This window comes from Myotis nattereri (genome assembly GCF_964212035.1).
Source record: "Myotis nattereri genome assembly, chromosome: 1".
NCBI classification, from domain to species: Eukaryota; Metazoa; Chordata; class Mammalia; order Chiroptera; family Vespertilionidae; genus Myotis; species Myotis nattereri.
The window spans coordinates 21,267,540-21,290,934 of NC_138075.1; the positions used below are offsets into that span (position 1 = coordinate 21,267,540).

General features: G+C 39.5%; 1 protein-coding gene across 1 annotated transcript in view; it reads left to right on the plus strand.

Moving 5' to 3' along the window:
• SPTLC2 (serine palmitoyltransferase long chain base subunit 2) overlaps positions 1–23,395 on the plus strand; it is a 96,402-nt gene that overhangs the window by 21,768 nt on the left and 51,239 nt on the right. The window contains exons 2-6 of the mRNA XM_081083877.1: positions 1,413–1,607; positions 7,882–8,036; positions 9,901–10,049; positions 13,254–13,378; positions 20,425–20,518. Coding sequence (XP_080940003.1) covers positions 1,413–1,607; positions 7,882–8,036; positions 9,901–10,049; positions 13,254–13,378; positions 20,425–20,518 — 718 coding nt within the window. The remainder of the gene's footprint in view (positions 1–1,412; positions 1,608–7,881; positions 8,037–9,900; positions 10,050–13,253; positions 13,379–20,424; positions 20,519–23,395) is intronic.

The window sequence follows — 23,395 nt, forward strand, 5'->3', positions numbered from 1 at the left end:
AAATGCTCCTGGTAAATTCTGATTGACTGTCCTCACTGTTCTCAGTTGTTTCAAGTAAGATTAACATTAACACACAAAATACTCTAGTGGGCCCTGGCCAGGTAGCTCAGTTGGTTAGAGCCTCATTCCGATTCACCAAGGTTGCAGGTTCAATCTCTGGTCAGGTCACATACAAGAAGCAACCAGTAAATGCATAAATAAGCAGAACAACAAATCAATGGTTTTTTCTCTCTTTCCAAAATCAATAAATTTTTAGAAAATGCTTTGTGGATTTTTTCTGTAAAATAAGATTTCCATTAAAATTGACCAAAAAGGCTCTAACTGGTTTGGCTCAGTGGATAGAGCATCGGCCTGTGGACTGAAGGGTCCCAGATTCGATTCTGGTCAAGAGCATGTACCTGGGTTGCAGGCACATCCCCAGTAGGGGGTGTGCAGGAGGCAGATGATCAATGTTTCTCTCTCATCGATGTTTCTAACTCTCTATCCCTCTCCCTTCATCTCTATAAAAAAAATCAATAAAATATATATATATTTTAAAAATTGACCAAAAAGTAAAAAGCTTTAGGTTATGATATCAAAAGTACGGTGGTTTGGTATCTGAATATTAAAACTCAGGTACCCCAAAGAATGTATGAAGCCAGGGATAATCTTGCAGCATTTAAATGGACACTTAGATGGAGGGGCAGAATGATTTCATTGACAGTTACTGATTGCTGTATGCCTTGCATTGGATTTCACTTTCTCCTTTTATACAATGCTGAATCACTCACAAAAGTAAGCATTGTGTGTGTTTTCACAGGGGCCTAATGTTGATGTTTGGAATACTGTGATTGAGTGGCTTTAAGGACATAGAGCAGTAAAACATTTACAAATATTTTATTCTAAAACTGAATTTACTTTTGATCACTTTATTTATTAGCTAATACACTATTTTTCAGGATAGGCTTTCTCTGTTGATTTATATTTCTGTGTGCTTTTTTATTTTTTTCAATTATGGTTTACATTCAATGTTATTTTGTATTAGTTTCAGATATAGTGGTTAGATAATCACATACTTTACAAAGTGTTCCCCCCGATATTTCTTGTTTTCTTTATTAGAACAAAGGAAATTATGTATTCTCCAACCATAGTATTTTAGGATCTATTTCATGAAATCAAATAACGAGAGAAAAGAGTCAGGCATTGTTCTTAGGCAGTCCCTCTCCCTCTGTTTTTTTGTTTGCTGTTCATCTGAATTATGTGTAACTTAACTTCTATTGAAAAATAATGATTCCCTGTTTAGATCTTAGTGGGTTTTTTAAACTATAACTTAGGGAATTCCAAAGGTATAGTTATACAAATCTGTGAAGACTACTTAGATTTTTTAAGTTCCTTAGTGTTATTGAAGTAAACATTTTAAATCTCTCTTTCAGGTCCATCATGTTACACAAAATGGAGGACTGTATAAAAAACCGTTTAACGAAGCTTTTGAAGAAACACCAATGCTGGTTGCTGTGCTTACTTATGTGGGGTATGGTGTACTCACCCTCTTTGGATACCTTCGAGATTTCTTGAGGTATTGGAGAATTGAAAAGTGTCACTATGCAACAGAAAGGGAAGAACAAAAGGTAATTGTTAGAGAATCTTTAATTCTGTGAATGGAAGCCTTTTATAGAAATCTTGGTATTTTCTTTTAATATTTTTTTATTGATTTCAGAGAGGAAGGGAGAGGGAGAGAGAGATAGAAATATCAATGATGAGAGAGAATCAGTGATCAGCTGCCTCCTGCACATCCCCTACTGGGGATCGAGCCCACAACCCAGGTATGTGCCCTTGACTGGAATCGAACCCAGGACCCTTCAGTCCGCAGGCTGGTTGCTCTGTCCACTGAGCCAAACCAGCTAGGGCAAAATCTTGGTATTTTCACTCAGTTTTTTCTTTAGATATTTTGGTACACATTAAAATAAAAATATTCCAGATGCAGTTAAACTTTCCACAAAGAAAGTTGGAAACAAAGTTAAAGGCATGAAGAAACTAAAGAACTTAACTTTTCTTGCCCTAGCTGGTTTGGCTCAGTGGATAGAGCATCGGTCAAAGGCACATGCCTGGGTTGCGGCCTCAATCCCCAGTAGGGGGTGTGCAGGAGGCAGCCAATCAATGATTCTCTCTTACCATTGATGTTTCTATCTCTCCCTCTCCTTTCCTCTCTGAAATCAATAAAAAATATATATATTAAAGAAAAAGAACTTTACTTTCTTTTCAGTCCTCATCGAGGATATGTTTTTTTCATTGATTCTAGAGAGAGAGGAAGAGAGAGAGAGAAACATTTAATATGAGAGAGAAACATTGAGCCTTTGCCTCCGATACACGCCACAACTTGGGATCAAACCTGAAACCCGGGTATGTGCCCAAGTTAATGTTTCCTAAGGAGCTTAGTTTCAGAACTGGTATGCAGACACAGGTTGGTGAAGAGCCGAAAGCCATGTTCTTTCTATTCACAATACCATATTGTATCCCAAGTTGTGTCCACAGTCATCTGAAAAGATTTTGTTCTATAGAACTTGGGATGTGTTTTCTCATAGACACATTATACATAAATGTCTGGTTCACAAATCAGGTCCTGTCCCCAAACAAATAAGCCCTAAAGCAGAATGGCTGTTTATAGTAGAAACCACCTTATGTTAGTAATGGTAAACAGAAGTGATAATGTCTCTGGGGAGGAGGATCTAATTCACTTCCCTTTTCTCTGTATACTCCTTTGCCTCTCTAGAGTTTTGTACAATAAACACACATTACTTATTCTCAAAAAGAAATAAAGTTAGAGTGAAATGCCTGATTTTACAAAAAAGAAACTTGTTCTTGGCAGGTAAAGTATGGAGAGGTTGTCCTGCAGCCCAGGGAGTGTACTAGATTAGAGAAGGGATTCAGGAGTTAGACTCTTGTTGTCCCTCACTTTTGTGGGTGTTAGAGGAGAGAGATGTAAATGGCAGCAAGGTCACCACTGAGAGAGGAGCCAGGAAACACTGGGAATGTATTGTGATCACGTGAGGGCATCCGGAAACATGAGAGAGGGAAAGGTTCTTTCTGGAACTAGGAAGTCAAAGCCAGTCAGGATTGAAGATTCTGGCCCTGGGGAAAAGGGTCCAGGCATTCTTTGTCATCTCAACCATTCTGCATCCTTCCCAGCTCAAGCACCATAAGTTGGCCATCTTACTCTTTGCCCTGAGATCCCTACAAGTTAATTTCATTAAAAAGGTATTTCTTAAATACCTAATGCAAACAAAGCCCTGCATTCAGAACTTGATCCAGTTGGCCAAACTAATTTTCATAATTGAAAACCAGAACAAATTAAAATTTTCTTTACCATTTTTTTTGACCCCTGTATGTCTCAAATAGACTTTCTAGCTAACATGCATCCATGGTATGTTGATTTTTTTTTTTTTTTTTTACATCCCTCAGGTATGGCTTACTTACCATAACTTACAGCTTACTATACACTTACTGTATAGTGTGGTATTGCAATTACTTGTTCACAGGCAATCTTTTCCTACTAGACTGAGTTGATGGCAGTTATGACTGGATGGGAGCTAAAGTTTTATCACATATTCAGACTAGAAAATCTTTATCTACCAGGACCCCCCATAGTGTCAACATACTGTAGAGACCTAATAAATGACAGGTAGAGGTGGAGATGGGATGAGCTGATTATGGTATAGAGAGGAAAGTATAGGTAAAGGCATGAGCAGTGTTTGGAACCAGTGTTTGGGTGTATGAAAAATTGTGTTTTGAATGTAAACTAAGAAGTTTGGTAGGCACTAAGGAGTCCTGGGCAGTTTCTGAGCAGGAGAATGACAATAGAGTTTGCACAGCTGGTGCTCTGTCAAGCATGATGAATGGAAGGGACAGAGGGAGGGGATTCATCTGAATTACTTGGTGAATAAGTATAGTATCTTTGGAACTTGTTTCATGTTTCAGGGTAAATTGTTTAAGTATTGGGGCTATCTGTGTGAAATAATTGGAATACATAGATTTTATTCTTTTAGTTTCTAATTTTGTTGAAGAAACATTAACACTTTGAATTTATAGGCCTTTGCAAAGCTTTCTATACGTAAATAGTCCTTGAATTGTATGCCGATTTAGAACAAAAAAGTAAACTGAGTAGCATAGGATTAGTCAGGAAACAATTTTTGGAGGAAGTAATAATAAATATTACTTTTTTATTTATTTTTTATTAATCCTCACCTGAGGTTATTTACCATTGATCTTTTTTAGAGAGAGTGAAAGGGAAGAGGAGAGACATAAAGAGAAACATTGATGTGAGAGAAATGCATCGATTGATTGCCTCCCGCAGGCGCCTCAATGGGGCCCAGAGATTGAGCCTGCAACTGAGGTACATGTCCGTGACTAGAATCGAACCAGGGACCCTTTGGTCTGCCAGTTGACACTCTATCCGCTGAGCCAAACCAGCTAGGGCTATTTATTTATTTATTTATTTATTTATTTATTTATTTTATTGTTGACAGTATTACAGATGTCCCCCATCCTCCCATCCCTTTCCTCCCCTCCACCCAGGCCACACCCCATATCTTCACTACATTATTGTCTGTGTCCATGGGCCTTGCATATATGCATATAATTCTTTGATTACTTTTAGAGGGAAAGAAAGAATAATTCATCGTTATGGTAGAGCTTGTTTTCTGATGCTGGATTAGATGTAGTCCAGGGATAGGCAAATTTTAGTCTTAATATTGGAAAGAGGTGAGGGAAAGTGCTTGCTTGGGATCATAAAATCCTATATAATAAAAGCCTAAGATGCTAAGTGTCCAGTCATCTGGCCGGCCATTCAACCAATCAAAGCGTAATATGCTAATGATATGCTAAGGCTGCTCTACCACTCACTATGACATGCACTGACCATCAGGGGAAGACGCTTCGACTGGTAGGTAAGCTTGCTGCTGGGATCCGGCTGATCCGGACTGAGCCAGATGGGCTGGACATACCCTGGAACCCTCCCGCAGTCCCTCCCCAACTGGCCAACCTCCCATGTCCCTCCCTGGCCCGATCATGCACCAGTGGGGTCCCTTGGCCTGGCCTGCACCCTCTCGCAATCCGGGACCCCTCGGGGGATGTCCGACTGCTGGTTTAGGCCTGATCCCTGTGGGCCTAAACCAGCAGTTGGACATCCCTCTCGCAATCCGGGACCGCTGGCTCCTAACTGCTGGCCTGCCTGCCTGATTACCCCTAACCACTCTGCATGCCTGTCTGATTACCCCTAACCACTTCTGCCTGCCTGCCTGATGTCCCTAACTGCTGGCCTGCCTGCCTGATCACCCCAAACTGCTCACTTGCCTGCCTGGTCACTCCTAACCACTCTGCCTGCCTGCCTGATCGCCCCTAACCATTCACCTGCCTGCCTGATCACCCCTAACTGCCTCTGCCTGCCTGGCTGATCACCCCTAACTGCCTCTTCCTCAGCCCCCACCACTGCGGCTTCGTCTGGAAGGACGTTTGGCTCTCCGGTCTAATTAGCATTATTACGTTTTTATTATTATAAATTAACTTAGGTTGGCACCAAGCCCAGACCCGAGGCCTTGAAGCTCAGTGGTTTTCTGACTAGTAAAACTGTAGTACAGTTTTGTTTGTTTGTGTGTTTTACCATTTACCTTCAGGATTTAAGTAGATTCTATGTGGTCTAGTCATGTGTGTTCTGAGCAATGGTCAAACCACATGGGACATAGCATATTCATTCATTTTAGCTCATGGTGACTTTATTTTTTACAGGCTTAATTTTAGTATAACTTAACTTCAGGGATGAAAAAAAGGGTGTTAAGTCCTTGATTATGGAATTCATTTTGAGAATCTTTCTTATATATATATATTTTTTAACTTTTTTAAAACTATTTTTCATTATTATTATTTTTAATCGTCACCTGAGGATATTTTTCCATTGATTTTTAGAGAGTGGAAGAGAGAAGTAAAGACAAACATTGATGTGAGAGAAACACATCGATTGGTTGCCTCCTACACGCGCCTTGACCAGGGCCTGCACCAGGAAGGAGCCTGCAACTGAGGTATGTGCCCTTGCCGGAATCGAACCCTGGACCCTTTGGTCTGCAGGCCAACGCTTTATCCACTGAGCCAAACGGGCTAGGGCTGTTTTTTAATTTTTATTAAAAACTTCTATCTAAGGAAAGAAACCAGACGCAGGGATCTTTCTATAAGCTACTTAAGAGTCTTTTGCTTTTATCATTTTTCTTTGAATTAATTTCATTTTGATCCTTAAAAATATGCCAAGAATGGAATCTTAATTTTGGAATTATTTTTCTTGTTAGAAACTGAAATTATAGGAGTTTTTATGGCATTTCCCCCAGTCAGTATTTTACTTGGGGTAGGGGGCAGAACACTAGTCTTTTTTATTTTATTAGGAAGGAAAACTTTTAATGACAGAAATGTACAACTAAGTTTATTTTTAGAGGCCTGCTTTATTCAATTCTTTGGCTCTGCATTCAACCATTTCTTATAGATCAACCATCAAAGCTATGTGACTTTTACCTAAGAGTTGTTTTAATATAAACAGAATTTATGCCTTTCAAAATGTTTTCTGTGTCAGTTAACTCAGTATAATTTTATTTAACTTACCTTTAAAAAAAATATATTTCTAGCCCTGACTTGTTTGGCTCAGTGGATAGAGCGTCGGCCTGCGGACTAAAAGGTCCCAGGTTCGATTCCAGTCAAGGGCATGTACCTTGGTTGTGGGCACATCCCCAGTAGGGGGTGTGCAGGAGGCAGCTGATGGATGTTTCTAACGCTCTATCCCTCTCCCTTCCTCTCTGTAAAAAATCAATAAAATACATTAAAAAAAAATATATATACACACACACACACACACACACACACACCCAAGCTGGAGGCTGGCTGGAAGCAGGTATCTGGGATTTGTTTATCTTCTATAATTGAAACTTTGTTGCCTTGAGCGGAGGCCACAGCTGGCCAGGGCAGGCAGGAAGCTTGGCTTCCTCTATTGCCGGGGCAACCAAGCCTCCTGCTTGCTCCAGCTTCGTGGCTGCCGGCTGCCGGCTGCCATCTTGGTTGGGTTAATTTGCATATAGTTGCTGGTGGGCGTGGCTTGGGGCGTAGTGGAGGTGCAGTCAGTTTGCATGTTTCTCTTTAATTAGATTAGATTTCTACTAGAGGCCCAGTGCACGAAATTTTGTACACTGGGTATGTGTGTCGGGGGGAGGGGGTTCCCTCAGCCTGGCCTGCGCCCTTTCACAGTCCAGGAGCCCTTGAGGGGATGCCCAACTGTGGCTTAGGCCTGTGGGGAGTGGGCCTAAGCCGCAGTCGGACATCCTTAGCACTGCTGCAGAGGCAGGCTTGGCTCCCACCACCACAGCTGTGCTTGCCAGCTGTCAGCCTGGCTTGTGACTGAGCGGAGCTCCCCCTATGGAGTGCACTGAACACCAGGGGGCAGTTCCTGTGTTGAGCGTCTGCCACCTGGTGGTCAGTGCATATCATAGCGACCAGTCATTCCAGCGACTGGCGTTCTGCTGTTTGGTCAATTTGCATATTACCCTTTTATTATATAGGATTGATTTTAGAGAGAGAAAGGGAGAGGGATAGAGAGATAGAAACATCAATGAGAGAGAAATATGATCAGCTGCCTCCTGCACACCCCCTATTAGGGATCAAGCCCACAACCCAGGCATGTGTCCTGGTCAGGAATTGAACCTCCTGATTCATGGGCCATGAATGGCTGAAAACATTTTGAAAGAGCCATGCTGGCCGAGCTAAATCAGTATAATTGACCTCATTCTCAAGTGCTATTGCAATATGAAAAGGGAAGTTGTAAATTGTTAAAAAGTAACTTAGTTAAATTTATGGTATTTCACCATTTGTTGGTAGGACTTTGTGCCATTGTATCAGGATTTTGAAAACTTCTATACAAGGAACCTCTACATGAGGATCAGAGACAACTGGAATCGACCAATCTGTAGTGTGCCTGGAGCCAGGATGGACATCATGGAGAGACAGTCTCATGATTACAACTGGTCATTCAGGTAAGTCTTGTTTGGGAAATTATTTCCTAACAACAAAAAAAAGGAATTTTTTGACTTTTTAAAATATTCTATTGCAAATTTGACAGTATTTTGTCAAAACAGCAGTGGAAGCTGAAAATACAATACAATGTGATTAATTTCCTTGCATATTGTTCATTGTTATTGGGATGTTTAAAATACATTTTTTAATTAGTTTGATACTGTGTTGGGTTATAGTTGAAAGCAAAATTTGACCTAGTAAAACAAAACAAGCCCTAGCTGGTTTTGCTCAATGGGTAGAGCGTTGGCCTCTGGACTGAAGGGTCCCAGATTTGATTCTGGTCAAGGGCACATGCCTGGGTTGCGGGCTCAATCCCCAGTGGGGGGCGTGCTGGAGGCAGCCAATCAATGATTTTCTCTCATTGATGCTTCTATTTCTTTCTCCCTTTCCCTTCCTCTCTGAAATCAATAAAAATATATTTTAAAAAGACAACATCAACAAAAAAACAACACAAAGAAAAACTGTCTTTTCTATTATACTACTTACCAGAATCAAGTATCTGAATTTATTTCTGGGTATTTTGATTTCTCAAATGATTCAAGGATATGTAGAGTGTTTTTACTTAAATGGGTTCAATAGTTTAGAAAACTTTATAAAATTTTATTTTGTTTAGATTGCTCAAGTATTACATGATTGCATTGCTATTAAAAAAAAAAAAAAAAGACAAGCACTAAAGATAAATTGAAAGTCCCCATGAGAACTAACCACTATCCCTTTGCAAATCCACTGCCCTACTAATCCTCACTCCCCAGAGGTAACCATTGTTATATCAGTTTGTAGTGTGTTATTCCTCCAGGTGTTTTCTGTGGGATATGTATATAATGTATCTAGTAGGATTACACACAGTTTTTGATTTACAAAAATGGCATTATACTATAGAAATGATACTGCATCTTGTTTTTTTACTTGCTAACATATCAGTTACATCTTTGTGTATATTCACAGCAAGCTCATTATTTGTAGTGGCTACTTAGTATTCTATAATTTTGATGTTTATAGTGTACACATGCAGGTTGGGCTGCATCATCCTGTGTTAAAAACTCCAAAATTTCAAGTTAAAAGATTGGCAATTTATTTCTTGTTCGTACTTCATGTTCAACTTAAGTTGGATGTGCCTCTGAACCATGTCGTCTTCACTTGAGGGGTCAACTGTCTGAGCTTCCACAATTAGGAATGTCACTGGTTTGTGTGCCTCGGAAAGAGACATGGTCACAATTGTATTGTGACTCTTTTTTTTCCTTTGGTTAGTCCTCACTGGAGGATATCTTTTAATGGATAAGTACTGTCAAACTGCCTTCCAAAAAAAAAGTACTCTGATATTCTTTTTTTTTTTTAATATATTTTATTGATTTTTTACAGAGAGGAAGGGAGAGGGATAGAGAGTTAGGAACATCAATGAGAGAGAAACATCGGTCAGCTCCCTCCTGCACACCACCTGCTAGGGATGTGCCCGCAACCAAGGTACATGCCCTTGACTGGAATCGAACCTGGGACCCTTCAGTCCGTAGGCCGACGCTCTATCCACTGAACCAAACCGGTTAGGGCAGTACTCTGATATTCTTATCTACAGTGTATGAAGTAGTCCTGACCAATGCTGGCTATGGTCAGTTTTTAAATCTTTATCATTATTGATAAGCAAAAATTGGTATTTTAACTTTCATTTCATTTATTGGTAGTGAGTTTGAGCTATTTTTCATTTAGACCATATTCTCTCTGTTTCTTACATATATTGCTTCCTTTGGTATTACCAATACATTTATTATCATATGTAAGTGTTTGACCATGTTCATGGGTTTCATGAACATTCATCCTATTGAAATACAGGTACACAGGGAATACGATTAAAGGTGTTATAAACATGGGTTCCTACAACTATCTTGGATTTGCACGAAATACTGGATCATGTCAGGAGGCAGCTGCCAAAGTCCTAGAGGAGTATGGAGTTGGCGTGTGCAGCACTCGGCAGGAAATTGGTGAGTATAGTCTGTTTGGCTAGCTGATGTTCTTAACTTTTTTACTCAGGAGGGAGTAATATGGATAGAGTGCTAGAATATTAAGTATCCAAATACATACTTTGCCATGTAGTTTAGATCAGATAAAGAATGCTTTATTTTTCTGAATTAATGGATGATTTTAATGCTTTCAATACATTTTGAGACGTATTTTTCTTTTCCATTATGTTATACATACAGAGTATGTTCGATACTATTGTTTCATTTATAACTTTAGTGTTGACTTTATTGACTTTTGCAAATGATAGTTCATTAAAGAGCACCACTTCATATCTGAGCCTGTGAGCATATGAAAGTTAATTCTATTTCCGTACTGGTAATTTGGGGCTAATAATAATTCCTACCTTATAGGATTGTTTTAAGAAGCTAATTCATGTAAAGTGCTTGTAACATGGTAAATACTCATTAAATGCTAATTCTTTTTATTAGTAGTACAAGTCTATAAAATGTAAAAGAGAACAGATTTATGTAAAGAGATTTAATTTATTTAGTTAAAAGGAAAATTTCAAATTCTTCATTTTGTTCTAGTGACTGATAACCATAGAAGTTATAAGGCATCAGTCTGGATATTTATTACTGTGAAGCACATCAAAACTTAGTGGATTAAAACAATTCAGCACGGCCAGTGTGGCTCAGTGGTTGAGCATGGGCCCATGAACCAGGAGGTCATGGTTTGATTCCCAGTCAGGGCACATATCCGGGTTGTGGGCTCAATCCCCAGTAGGGGGCATGCAAGAGGCAGCCAATCAATGATTCTCTCTCATCATTGATGTATCTATCTTTACCTTTCTCTTCCTTTCTATGATTAAATAAAGAATAAAAAACAATTCATTGTTATTCGCATGGGTCTAGAGCAGCTGTGGGCAAACTACGGCCCACGGGCTGGATCCGGCCCGTTTGAAATGAATAAAACTATTGAAAAAAAAGACCGTACCCTTTTATGTAATGATGTTTACTTTGAATTTATATTAGTTCACACAAACACTCCATCCATGCTTTTGTTCTGGCCCTCCGGTCCAGTTTAAGAACCCATTGTGGCCCTCAAGTCAAAAAGTTTGCCCACCCCTGGTCTAGAGATTGGCAAATACAGCTGGGTTGTTTTCACTTAGGGTCCCTAATGATGTGGTTAAGGGAGCATTAACCACATATAGAAGTCACACATCTTTATGGCAGTTTATATTTTATAAAGTACTTTTTCATAAAGTGCAGGCCAAGGTCAACTAATGCCTGTATTCTGCCTGGGGACACCCAGCATGAGCTACAAAGCAATCTGCAGATGTTTGCTACTTATGCTGGGCTTGGAGTGCAGCAAGGCAAAGCTGCAAACTAAGGCTGGCTGCTGCTCGTGCTGGGCCTGGGGCCACTTAGTGAGAACAACAGGGCATGCTGAGGCCAGATGCTGCTTGTTTGAGAGATTTTATTAAAATCTGAAGCACAAGCCAAAACAGGCTATTCATTTGGAAAAGCAACTGGAAACAGTTTGGGTGGACCCACAGTTGGGTGGGATGGGCGTCTCAGGGAATCACCAGGGCCAGGAGAACAGTGTCAGCCAGATTCATGGAGACTCAAATATGGTGCACATCTACCAGTTCTGTGGGTAGGGCATGAGGAGGTTCTCAAAAAAGGAACAGTGGCCTCTGCCAGCACTTCTGTCTAGGAGAAAGCTGCCCCTCCAGACAGTTCAGTTCCTCCCTTTGTTTCCCTGGTGCCTTTTGAGCTGCTGCCCCAATGCTGGAACCCAGAGGGAATGAGTCAGAGCAAGTCTATGCATGGACCCTTTAAGAGAAACTGCCTAGGACTCCAGCAGCCCTCCATCTCACTCAGCCACAATCAACGCTGGTTTTTACCCCCAGAAATTAAGTGGATTTCTCTTCCTGGCACTGGAACCCTGGGCTGGGAACCCGGGTTGGGTGCTGCGACCCCTCACTTCTCAGAGGGGACCTCCACAGCTGAGATATCCCTCCTGATTTTTTTAAAAAATTTTTATTGTTTAAAGTACAGGTAGTCCTCAGGTTACGTCAGACTCGATGTAGGTTGTTTCGTGGTTACATCGTCATCTCCCATTTACAGCATTTATAAAAAAAAAAGTTCTGTCATTTTGACATATGTCCTTTATGTTTTTTATTATTTATTTACCACAAGTAAAGGTCAGAAATTGGTATCTTTCTTTTAAATTTTTTTTACTGTTTCACTTCATTACTGCTGTGTATGTGCTCCATGTGAGTGATGTAGGTGCTTATGTATGTGGATTCTGACTTAGGGCGAAAATCGCGTTACATTGCGCCGTAGGAACAGATCTCCGACGTAACCTGAGGACCTACTGTATTACATATGTCTCCTTTTTCCCCCCCATTGACCTCTACCCGGCTAGTCCCACTCCCTAGCACATGACCTCACCCCCCCCCCCCTCTCTGTGTCCATGGATTATGCTTATATGCATGCATACAAGTCCTTTGGTTGCTCTCTTAACACCCCCCCACCCCCCACCCCCCATCTAAGGTTGGACGGTCTGTTCAGTGCTTCTATGTCTCTGGACCTATTTTTGTTCATCAGTTTATGTTGTTCATTATATTCCACAAATAAATGAGATCATGTGATATTTTTCTTTCTCCGATTGGCTTATTTCGCTTAGTATAATGCTCTTCAGGTCCATCTATGCTGTTGCAAATGATAAGAGTTTCTTCTACAGCCATGTAGTATTCCATTGTGTAGATGTACCACAGTTTTATAATCCACTCGTCTGCTGATGGGCACCTAGGCTGTTTCCAAATCTTAGCTAGTGTAAATTGTGCTGCTATGAACATAGGAGTGCATATATCCTTTCTGATTGGTGTTTCTGATTCCTTGGGATATATTCCTAGAAGTGGAATTACTGGGTCAAATGGGAGTTCCATTTTTAATTTTTTAAGGAAACTCCATACTGTTTTTCACAGTGGCTACACCAGTCTGCATTCCCACCAGCAGTCTTCCTGATTTCTTATCCGCCACACATGAGTGTGGGACCCAGCCATTCCTTGTTTCCACCCCTCCAACCAGTTCAGTGTGGCTTTTTTTAATATTCTTAGTTGTAGGTCTTTCCTTCAGCTAGATTTCAGGCAGTAAAGTAATGAATGATTCTTAAATTTTGGGTTTGGTGATATTGACTTCATTAACTTCTTCACACAGGTAACCTGGACAAGCATGAAGAACTAGAAAAGCTTGTGGCAAGTTTCTTGGGAGTAGAAGCTGCTATGGCATATGGCATGGGATTTGCAACAAATTCAATGAACATTCCTGCTCTTGTTAGCAAAGTAAGACTTAGTCTGTCATTAATGAAAACTTCCTTATATATATCATATTTTATTTTATAAAACATTCAGGGCAAGCCAGAAACTATTATAAATTTAGGTTAAATATAGTCTGCCCAAAGATATTTCTATCACAAACTTTTGGATAAGTATATACCATAAAGACTTACATCAATTGAAGCTTTCTTATTAGAACCCATGATCCCTTCCTCTCCCATTAGATGACACTTGCCTTCTTCATTTCATACAGTTTTAAAGGGATTCTAATAAATAAAACCTTATAAATGGCTAAAATTATGGAAGAAAGAATGTTTCGTTTGGAAAGTTATTTAACAGGTACTTTTTCCCCAAATAGAAAAATTTGAAAATATATACTTGTTCTCACTGTAATGTATATTACTGAAAGACATATGAGCAAATTATATGTGTGTCTATATATATGTTAGTAATAATGTAGGTTAATAATGTGTGTAGAGCTTCTATGAGGGGACAGTAGAAGAGAAGAGATGAGACATTGTAAATCACATTTTAGTAGATTAGCACTTTCAGTTTGAGCAGTTCTTCAAAGGGTATTTATTCTCATTTTAACCGTGATCTGTGAATGGTATCTTGAAAAAATCATCAGTGCCTTGAGTCAAAAGACTTGAGTTTTTTGTTTGTTTGTTTGTTTTTAATATATATTTTATTGATTTTTTTTTACAGAGAGGAAGGGAGAGGGATAGAGAGTTAGAAACATCGATGAGAGAGAAACATCGATCAGCTGCCTCTTGCACACTCCCTACTGGGGATGTGCCCGCAACCAAGGTACATGCCCTTGACCGGAATCGAACCTGAGACCCTTGAGTCCGCAGGCTGACGCTCTATCCACTGAGCCAAACCGGTTAGGGCAGAAGACCTGAGTTTTCGCTTGTTTGATTATATGGTCAAATTTAGCTGTGTGACTGAACAATGTCAAAACCTTTCTGAGCCCCAAATTTTCCTTTGTAAAATTAAGTACTTGAATTAGATTAACTCTAAAGTCCTTTTCAGTTATGTAAATCCAGGGAACAGAAGAAAGAGAACAGAAAGCAAGAGGGGAAATTTAAACCTTATTGGCATTACATTAAATGGAAATGGTTTATACATTCCAAGTAAAAGACAGAGATTGTCAGATTAGATAAAATTTAGTATGTTTCTACCAGAAATCAACTTTAAATTTAAAGACACAAGTAGGTTTAAGTAAAAGAATGGAAAAGATATAGCATGTAAATAATAATCAAAAGGAAGTTGGCGTGCTCTGGCCAGGTGACTCAGTTGGAGCATCATCCTGTACACCAAAAGATGGCAGGTTTGATTCCTAGTCAGGGGACATACCCAGGTTGTGGGTTCAATCCCTGGTTGGGGTGCATGCAGAAGGCAACTGATCAAAGTTTCTCACATCGGTGTTTCTCTTCCTCTCTAAAAATTCAAGAAAAAACACAAAAAAATTGATAGAATTAGTATGAAAATCTAAGGAGATAGAACATTTGAAAAACACAATTAACCAACTTAACATTTATGAAACATTTCAACCAGCAATAGCAAAACATTTACCAAGAGACCATTTTCTGGGCCATTAAACCAACCTTAACAAATTTAAAAGAATTGAAATTATTCAAAATACTGGAGGCCCGGTGCACGAAATTTGTGCACTGTGTGTGTGTGTGTGTGTGTGTGTGTGTGTGTGTGTCCCCCTCAGCTCAGCCTGCACCCTCCAATCTGGGATCCCTCTCACAATCCAGGACTGCTGCCTGCCTGCCTGCCTGATTGCTCCTAACCACTTCTGCCTGCCAGCCTGATCACCCCCTAACCACTCCCCTGCCAGCCTGATTGATGCCTTACTGCTTTCCTCCTGGCCCATTGCCCCTAACTGCCCTCCCCTGCTGGCCTGGGCACCCCTAACTATCCTCCCCTCCAGTCCTGGTCCCCCCCAACTGCCCTCCCCTGCTGGCCTGATTGCCCACAACTGCCCTCCCCTGCTGGCCATCTTTGACCACATGGGGGTAGCCATCTTGTGTGTTGGAGTGATGGTTAATTTGCATATTACCTTTATTAGATAGGATGTTCTCTAACCATAATGGAATTGACTTAGAAATCAGTAACACAAAGAAAGATATCTGGAAAATCCTCAAACAATTGAAAAGTAAATGACACACTTTTAAATAACCCAGGCTCAAAGAAAGGCAAAATTGAAAATACTTGAACTAACTGGAAATGTAATATAATTTGTGGGAGGAAGCTAAAGCCATACTCAGATGGAAATATATAGCATTAAATGCTTGTATTCGGGGGAAAAAAGAGTTTTGAATCAGCCATCTAAATTCCTACCACATGAAATTAGGAAAAGAAAAGAGCAAATTAAACCCAGAGATTTCAGAGGAAGGATACAATAAAGGTAAATGCAGAAATCAATAAATTAGAAAATAGGCAATAGGTGAAATCAGTGAAACCAATACTGATTCTTTGAGAAAATGAATGCAGTTGACAGATCTCTAGTCAGATTGGTCAGGATAAAAAGAGAGAAGACAAAAATTACTAGTAGTAGGCATGAAAGAAGCTACTTCACTACATATCCTATGGACATTAAAAGGATATAAGGAAATATTAAGAACAACTTCATGCCAGTAAATTCAACAACTTAGCTACAGTGGACAGATTTCTTGAGAAAAAAAATATATGTATGATTCTTTGATTATAGTACATTTTGACATCATAAACTTGAGATTCTTATTTGGAATTTCATAGAATTTTTTACACTAAAGGGTTAAATAATTTCATTTTGCTTCCCCTGTGTGTTCACAAACTAACAATCACTATCTAGAATTAGATGTTTTATATACAGACGTGGAAGATACTACCTTAAACATTTATTGTGCAAATCAAATATTATAGTTGAGATGTTATGAAATATATTTTAATCTATTCAAGGCAACAACAAATCCAGTTTTACTCTTTCTTTAAGACTTATATTACATTTCAATAGGAGGTGATCAGTAACTCAGCTTAAAGTCAGAGGCAGACAGTATATTGACTAAGAGTATGTATTCTAAAAGCAGAAGCTTTGTATCAGACACTTAAATGCTCTGACCTTGGGCAAGCTTTGTAACTCCTTAGTTCCCACATGTAAAGTGGGGATAATAATAATAATTCTTACCTCACAGATTGTTGTGAGGATTAAAGGTAACTATGTGTTTACAACCCTTAATATAATGCCTGAAACATATTAAGCATTTAGATGTTAACTGCTGGCATTTAATTTTTATTTTTGCATAAATGACATAATAGACTCTCATAGTATATTAGAAGAAAAAATAGGTTGGTACACAGAAATGGTGAATTAGGCTGTCTAAAAAGGAGATAATAAACAAAAAGAACATAATTATATTGCTGATTTTGCAAAAAAGAAAAATTAAATGGAAAAAGAAAATTGCATTCTTTTTAAGGTGCAGTGGAATGCCAAGAGTGGTTAAGGAAAGGATTTAAAGACTTGCAGAAGAGGAATTCAGCCTCTCCATTTTTCCCCCAATTTTTCTCAATTTTTTCAATTTTAACGCTTTTTTTCAGAGATAAATTTAGACTTACAGAAGAGTTGCAAGAGAGTATAGAGCGTTCTGGGTACCTTTCATTCAGCTTCCTTTATGTTAATATTTTACATAACAGTGAAACATTTACCAAAACTAAAAAACTAACTTTGATTCAATACTACTAACTAAAGAACAGAGCTTGTTTCAGTTTCACCAGTTTTCCCACTGATAACTATTTTCCTGCTCCAGAATTCAATCGAGTATCTTCATTGCATTGAGTTCTTGTCTTTCCTGGTTTTGACTCTTCTGAAGGAAGTGTTATTGCTTCTTCCCTATTTATTTATATCAGTATGGGTTCATGAATATTTTATTATTTGGGTTCAACATGATTACTTTTAATTTTGTTGCTCAAGTTGATCCAGTTTTGGCCATTAGTAGATCTTTCAGGTGGGCTCCTGCGCCCTTTGAGTATGCCCCATTTTTTTTTTCCTAAAGCACTTTCTTTGCAGCATAACGAGATGCCCCAGGCCCGTGGTCAGCAAACTGCAGCTCGCGAGCCACATGCGGCTCTTTGGCCCCTTGAGTGTGGCTCTTCCTAAGCCTTAGGAGTACCCTAATTAAGTTAATAACAATGTACCTACCTATATAGTTTAAGTTTAAAAAATTTGGCTCTCAAAAGAAATTTCAATCATTGTACTGTTGATATTTGGTTCTGTTGACTAATGAGTTTGCTGACCACTGCCCCAGGCTCTTTTTACCTATCCTCACCTTGGGGTCAATCACTAAGTTCTCCATTGAGCCCTGGTTCCTTTTATTGGAGGATTGTATTTAGAAACCAAGATTTGATGTGTTCATTGCCTCTCGGTGGATAGAGCTAGAAAAATAAAAACATGTATACTAACTCATGCATAAACATATCGATTAGTATGCATGTGTATAAATTTTTTTAAATTCTTTATTAGTTAAGATATTACAAATTTGTCCTTATACCCCCCATTAACCCCCCTCCCCCCACTCATGTTCTCATCCCCCTGTTGTCCATGTCCATTGGTTTGGCTTATATGCATGCATACAAGTCCTTTGGTTGATCTCTTCCCCTTACCCCCTCACTCCCCTACTTTCCCTCTGGGGAGTGATAGTCTGATCGCTGTTTCTCTGTCTTTGAATCTGTCCCTGTTTATCAGTCTATGTTGTTCTCTATAATCCACAAATGAGTGAGATCATGTGGTATTTATCTTTCTCTGACTGGCTTATTTCACTTAGCATAATGCTCTCCAGTTCCATCCTTGCTGTTGCAAAAGGCAAGAGTTCCTTCTTTTTCACCGCAGCATAGTATTCCATTGTGTAGATATATCACAATTTTCTAATCCACTCATCTGCTGATGGGCACTTAGGCTGTTTCCAGATCTTAGCTATGGCGAATTGTGCTGCTATGAACATAGGGGTGCATATATCCTTTCTGATTGGTGTTTCTGGTTTCTTGGGATATAGTCCTAGAAGTGGGATCACTGGGTCAAATGGGAGTTCCATTTTTAGTTTTTTGAGGAAACTCCATACTGTTCTCCACAGTGGCTGCACCAGTCTGCATTCCCACCAATAGTGCAGAAGGGTTCCTTTTTCTCTGCATCCTCTCCAACACTTGTTGTTTGTTGATTTGTTGATGATAGCCATTCTGACAGGTGTGAGATGATACCGCATTGTCGTTTTGATTTGCATCTCTCCTATAATTAGTGACTTTGAGCATGTTTTCATATGTCTTTCGGCTAGATATACATTTTAAAAACTATTAGTCCATATGGGTATTTCCAACTCCACTTCTCTTCATTTTTAATCTACACATTTTTAATGAGAGAGCTTTTTAAAATCTTAATAATGAAAACTTTACATACAGTAAAAATTTCAGGTGGACAATTGCTATTGCAAGTTCATAAGTATCCATCCAGGAATACTCTTCCTTTTATTCTGGGAGCACGCTGACACTTTCTGCTCCTTCCTTTTTTCATCTATTCAGATATTTTGAAGGCCATTGTTGACAGAGAAAAACCTGTTTCTGAGTTCAGACTTTATAGGTTGGAACCTGCAGGAGATGTGGAAGAGTAAGAACTGGGGAAGAAATAAAAATTCTGAGAGCTTCAGATGTTTCTTGTTGCCTTAACAGAAACCCATGTTTACATGGATTTACAGAAAAACTTGTTCAGAGATTTTAAGGGCAAAACTAAGCCTACACTCTGTGTGATTTTGGGAATCCTATCTAATAATATACAAACATGGTAATTGACCATACCTTTGCTACGCCTCCCATTGGCTAATCAGCACAATATGCAAACTAACCACCAACAAAGACGGCAGCTAATTTGCATACTGCAGGCAGGGCGGGACAGTGCCATCCCGCCTGCCCCGCCGCCATCTGGGCCTGCTATTTGCGACCCGGGGCGGTGGGGCGGGAGAGCGCTATCCCGCCTGCCCTGCCGCCATCCGGGCCTGCTATCTGCGACCCGGGGTGGCAGGCATCCGTGTACGACCCAACCCGGGGCGTCTGGGTGGTGCAGCAGCAATCTGCCGGGCGTCCCATGTGCGACCCAACCCGGGGCGGCTGGGCGGGGCAGCAGCGATTGGCCGGCCCACCTGGGTGCCCGTGTGTGACCCGACCCGGGGCGGCGCCCCAACCCCCGGATCGACCCTGCCGTGTGCATGACCCGGGACGGCGCCTTAACCCCCGTGTGCAACCCGGGGAGGCGGGGCAGGCACCGAGGGATCAGGCCTGCCATCTGCCACCGGGGGAGCAGGCCTAAGCCATCAGGTGGTTATCTCCCGAAGGGTCCCAGACTGTGAGAGGGCACAAGTAGGACTGAGGGACACCCCTCCTCCCCCGCCAGTGCACAAATTTTTGTGCACTGGGCCTCTAGTCCTATATAATAAAGAGCTAATGTGCTAATTAGACCAAACAGCAGAATGACTGTCAGGAGGACCTTCAGGACAAAGCCGGGGCTGCGAGGGCCTACGCTTGCTTGAATTTTGTGCATCGGGCCACTAGTTAGATTAATAAGTGGGATTGTTATTGAACTCTGGATGGTTAGGAGTGGGAGGAAGAATGCATTGTTTCCATAAGCATTACTCCCTCAACTGCCTTCTCCCCCACACACTTTTTCTGTGAGTAAAATAGTACATCATACCAAACTCAACAAAATTGAAACTCTATGAAGACTATCTGGTATCTCAGATTTTAAGTGTAAATAAAAAACCTATTGCTATATATCTGGGTATTTATGTCCATCTCAGGAATGAAGAAGTTAAAAGGCTAGAATTTTGCATCTACTTCTAAATTAATTTTTTTGGGGGGAAAAAACAACTATACTTTTTTTCTTACTGAAATTGGTAGTTTGCTGTTATACAAGCTTTCCTTAATAGGCTATAATTATTAATGATTTTAACATTTGATCTTTTGTGTAATGAAACCTCACCTGCCTCCACCCCAGCTTCTTACTTCCTGTCCTTGTGGTTTTGCAGGGTTGCTTGATTCTGAGTGATGAACTGAACCATGCATCACTGGTTCTGGGAGCCCGACTCTCAGGAGCAACCATTCGAGTCTTCAAACACAACAGTGAGTTTGTTGTGGAGGTCTTAGTGTTTAGTATTCCTTGGATTAGTGGCAGTGGTCATATTAATAATAGAAAATATAAATGAAGATGAAATAGCAACATTTAAAATGTTTTTCTGAGCCCTGGCTGGATAGCTCAGTTGGTTAGAGCATTGTCTCTATACACCAAGGTTGTGGGTTTGATTCTCCAGTCAGGGCACATACAAGAATCAACCAATGAATGCGTAAATAAGTGGAACAACAAATCGCCCTCCCTTCTCCCTTCGAAAGCCAAAACTTTCTTCCTAAATGGAAATGTGTTGTGTATTATTAAAATATTTATTTGCAATAAAAATGTATAACTTTTGTAATTAAAACATTCACATGTAGAGAAGAAAGATTACCAACTGTATTTTTAATAACATCTTTTACCAAAGTGAGTACATGTACAAACAAGTCTAGAAGAATATACACCAAAATAGTAGGTCTGTGCTCCTGGTTGGAAGGTTAGAGATGGTAATAACTTCCTGCCTTTTGTCTTTGTCTTGTCTAAAATGTTTTACAATAAGAATGATGCAAATAGCATTTTGTTTTATGTAAATGGGACTTATTAAACACCACTGTGGAACCTGCTCTTTTCTTACAACACATTGGGAACTTTGGCAATACATGTGACTCTCCTCCTCCCCTAATGTCAGGGTGGCAGGCAGTGTCTGGAAGTGCCCTTATTCAGACTGTCTCTCAGTTTGGACATCCAGGTTGTTTGTAAAATTTTCTACTAGAAACAGTACTACCTGTTACCCACATTTTTGCTCAATGGTGTGATTAGTGCCTTGGGATGAATTCCTAGCAGTCTTAGAATGCCTGGTTAAAAGGGCACACATATTTTTGTACTTTTCCAAATTGCCTCCAAGCATTGTACAGACTTTTACTCAACAACATGACAGTGATTCACAAGCCAACTTAGGCCATTATGAAATATTTTAAAACTTCCCTTCTCTAATAATCAACATGTTAATTTTATTTCTTTCATTATTAGGTGTCAAGCAACTTTTTATACAGTATTGTGTTTGAGTTTCTTTGTAAATTGGTCATTTTCAAATGTTTTCTCTTTTTTACTGATTATAAGAGCCCTTCCTATTTTTTTTGATACTGCATTATTTTTTATGTTACTTTTAACTTTGTTTTTAGTTTTTTGCTGTGCAAACTTATTAAAATGCTTATGTTGTCACATTTATTATCTTGTGACTTCGATTTTGTGTTAATACCTTCCATATTTAAGATAATAGGGTTATTCTCTTATTTTCTTCTGGTAGTTTTGTGGTGTTTTTTTATTTACATCTTTATTCTTACATGGGATTTGTGAAGTATAAGAGAGATACTAGATTTTTCTCCCTAAGTTGATAATATGGTTTAGCATTGTACAGATATTTCCTTTCATCTAAAATTTTGAATCAGTATTTATTTTTCTCCTCTTTTCTGTATGTAAACAGAGGAAACTAGAACAATGACTACATTTTTACTGGCTCTTGCTGATTGCCAGATGCTGCCCTCTGCATCAGTACTAGCCACTTCAACACTTCCGGGACAGCATCTCCTGTCTCTGGGTCAGGTAGCAGACAGATTGTGTTCTTACGAATAACTGAAGGTGTCAACACAGTCACAGTCCACGGCCATCTTATCTGTGTTTGTGGTGTTTTTATTATTTCTCTTTTCTACCGAAGTCCTTTCTATGAAAAGAGCAAAATCATGTAATTTTGTAACACCCTCCTTCAGTGAGGAGCAATAAAGACTATAAAATCAGATTTTATGATGGCTTGCCTCCCACCCTTGTTAAATATACTGCAAACTTCATGTTACAGTTTTCTTGAGGTGTTTTTTGTTGTTGTTGTTTGGTTTTGGTTTTGGTTTTTTTGAGCGGGGTTTCTTAAGGGCAGTGTTTCAGGGCAAAAAAATTTAAATAAGAAGTCGATAGTGGCAGCAAAAATGGTCTTCAAAGCATTTATCTTTAACAGGAAAATTATGACCCTCATTAGTGGTAGTACTAGCCATGTTGTTTCCTAGACCTGTTAACCATCTTAAGAACCAACAGAGTCACAAGAACTTGGTTGTGTACAGATAGCAGATCAAATCAAACAGAAACAATCTCAACTGATTGCCAAGCTTGCTTAACACAGAGATTCATGCATTTAGGAATTTATTCTATAGCACTAATCAGACTACTGTATTTTTAACCCACTACTAAGATAAAGTTACTTAACAAGCATTTATGAAGAACATCTTCTGTGAAAGGAAATGGGCATGTACTTTGAAGTTTTTCCCCATATTTGATTTTTAGGAGGTGTATGTATTTACAGTGGGACCTTGACTTACGAGTGTCCCGACTAACGAGTTTTTTGAGATACCAGCTGTCTCTGGCCAATTGTTTGCATTGAGTTGATAGAGTAATTTGAGTTAAAGAGCTCCTTAACGAGTTCGGTCTCTGAACAAATTAAACTCGTAAGTCAAGGCCCCACTGTATAGTGGTTTCCATACTCTTGCTCAGTCTTCTTTATGCATTATTTCTGAATGACTCACTAAGATACAGTTGATTTTATAAATACAAAAAAAGCTAACTGAATGGCCAAGTATTTAACATGAAACATTGGTAATTTCATAAGCCTGCTAACCACCTGACTCAACTGTGCCACAGTCATTTGTTGAGTTTCTGTGACTTTGAACATTTGTTACATTTCAGACGAGATTTTAATTCAAGATAGCAGTAGCTCACTCATTTTGCTCCATCTTCTTCTGCCCTGTTCTGACTTTGTTAATGTCCTTTGCTGTCTGAGACAGTCTTCCTAAATAAGAAATGTTTATTTGCATTTCTGGAATAAAGTTAGGAAAGAGAAAGTACTTTAT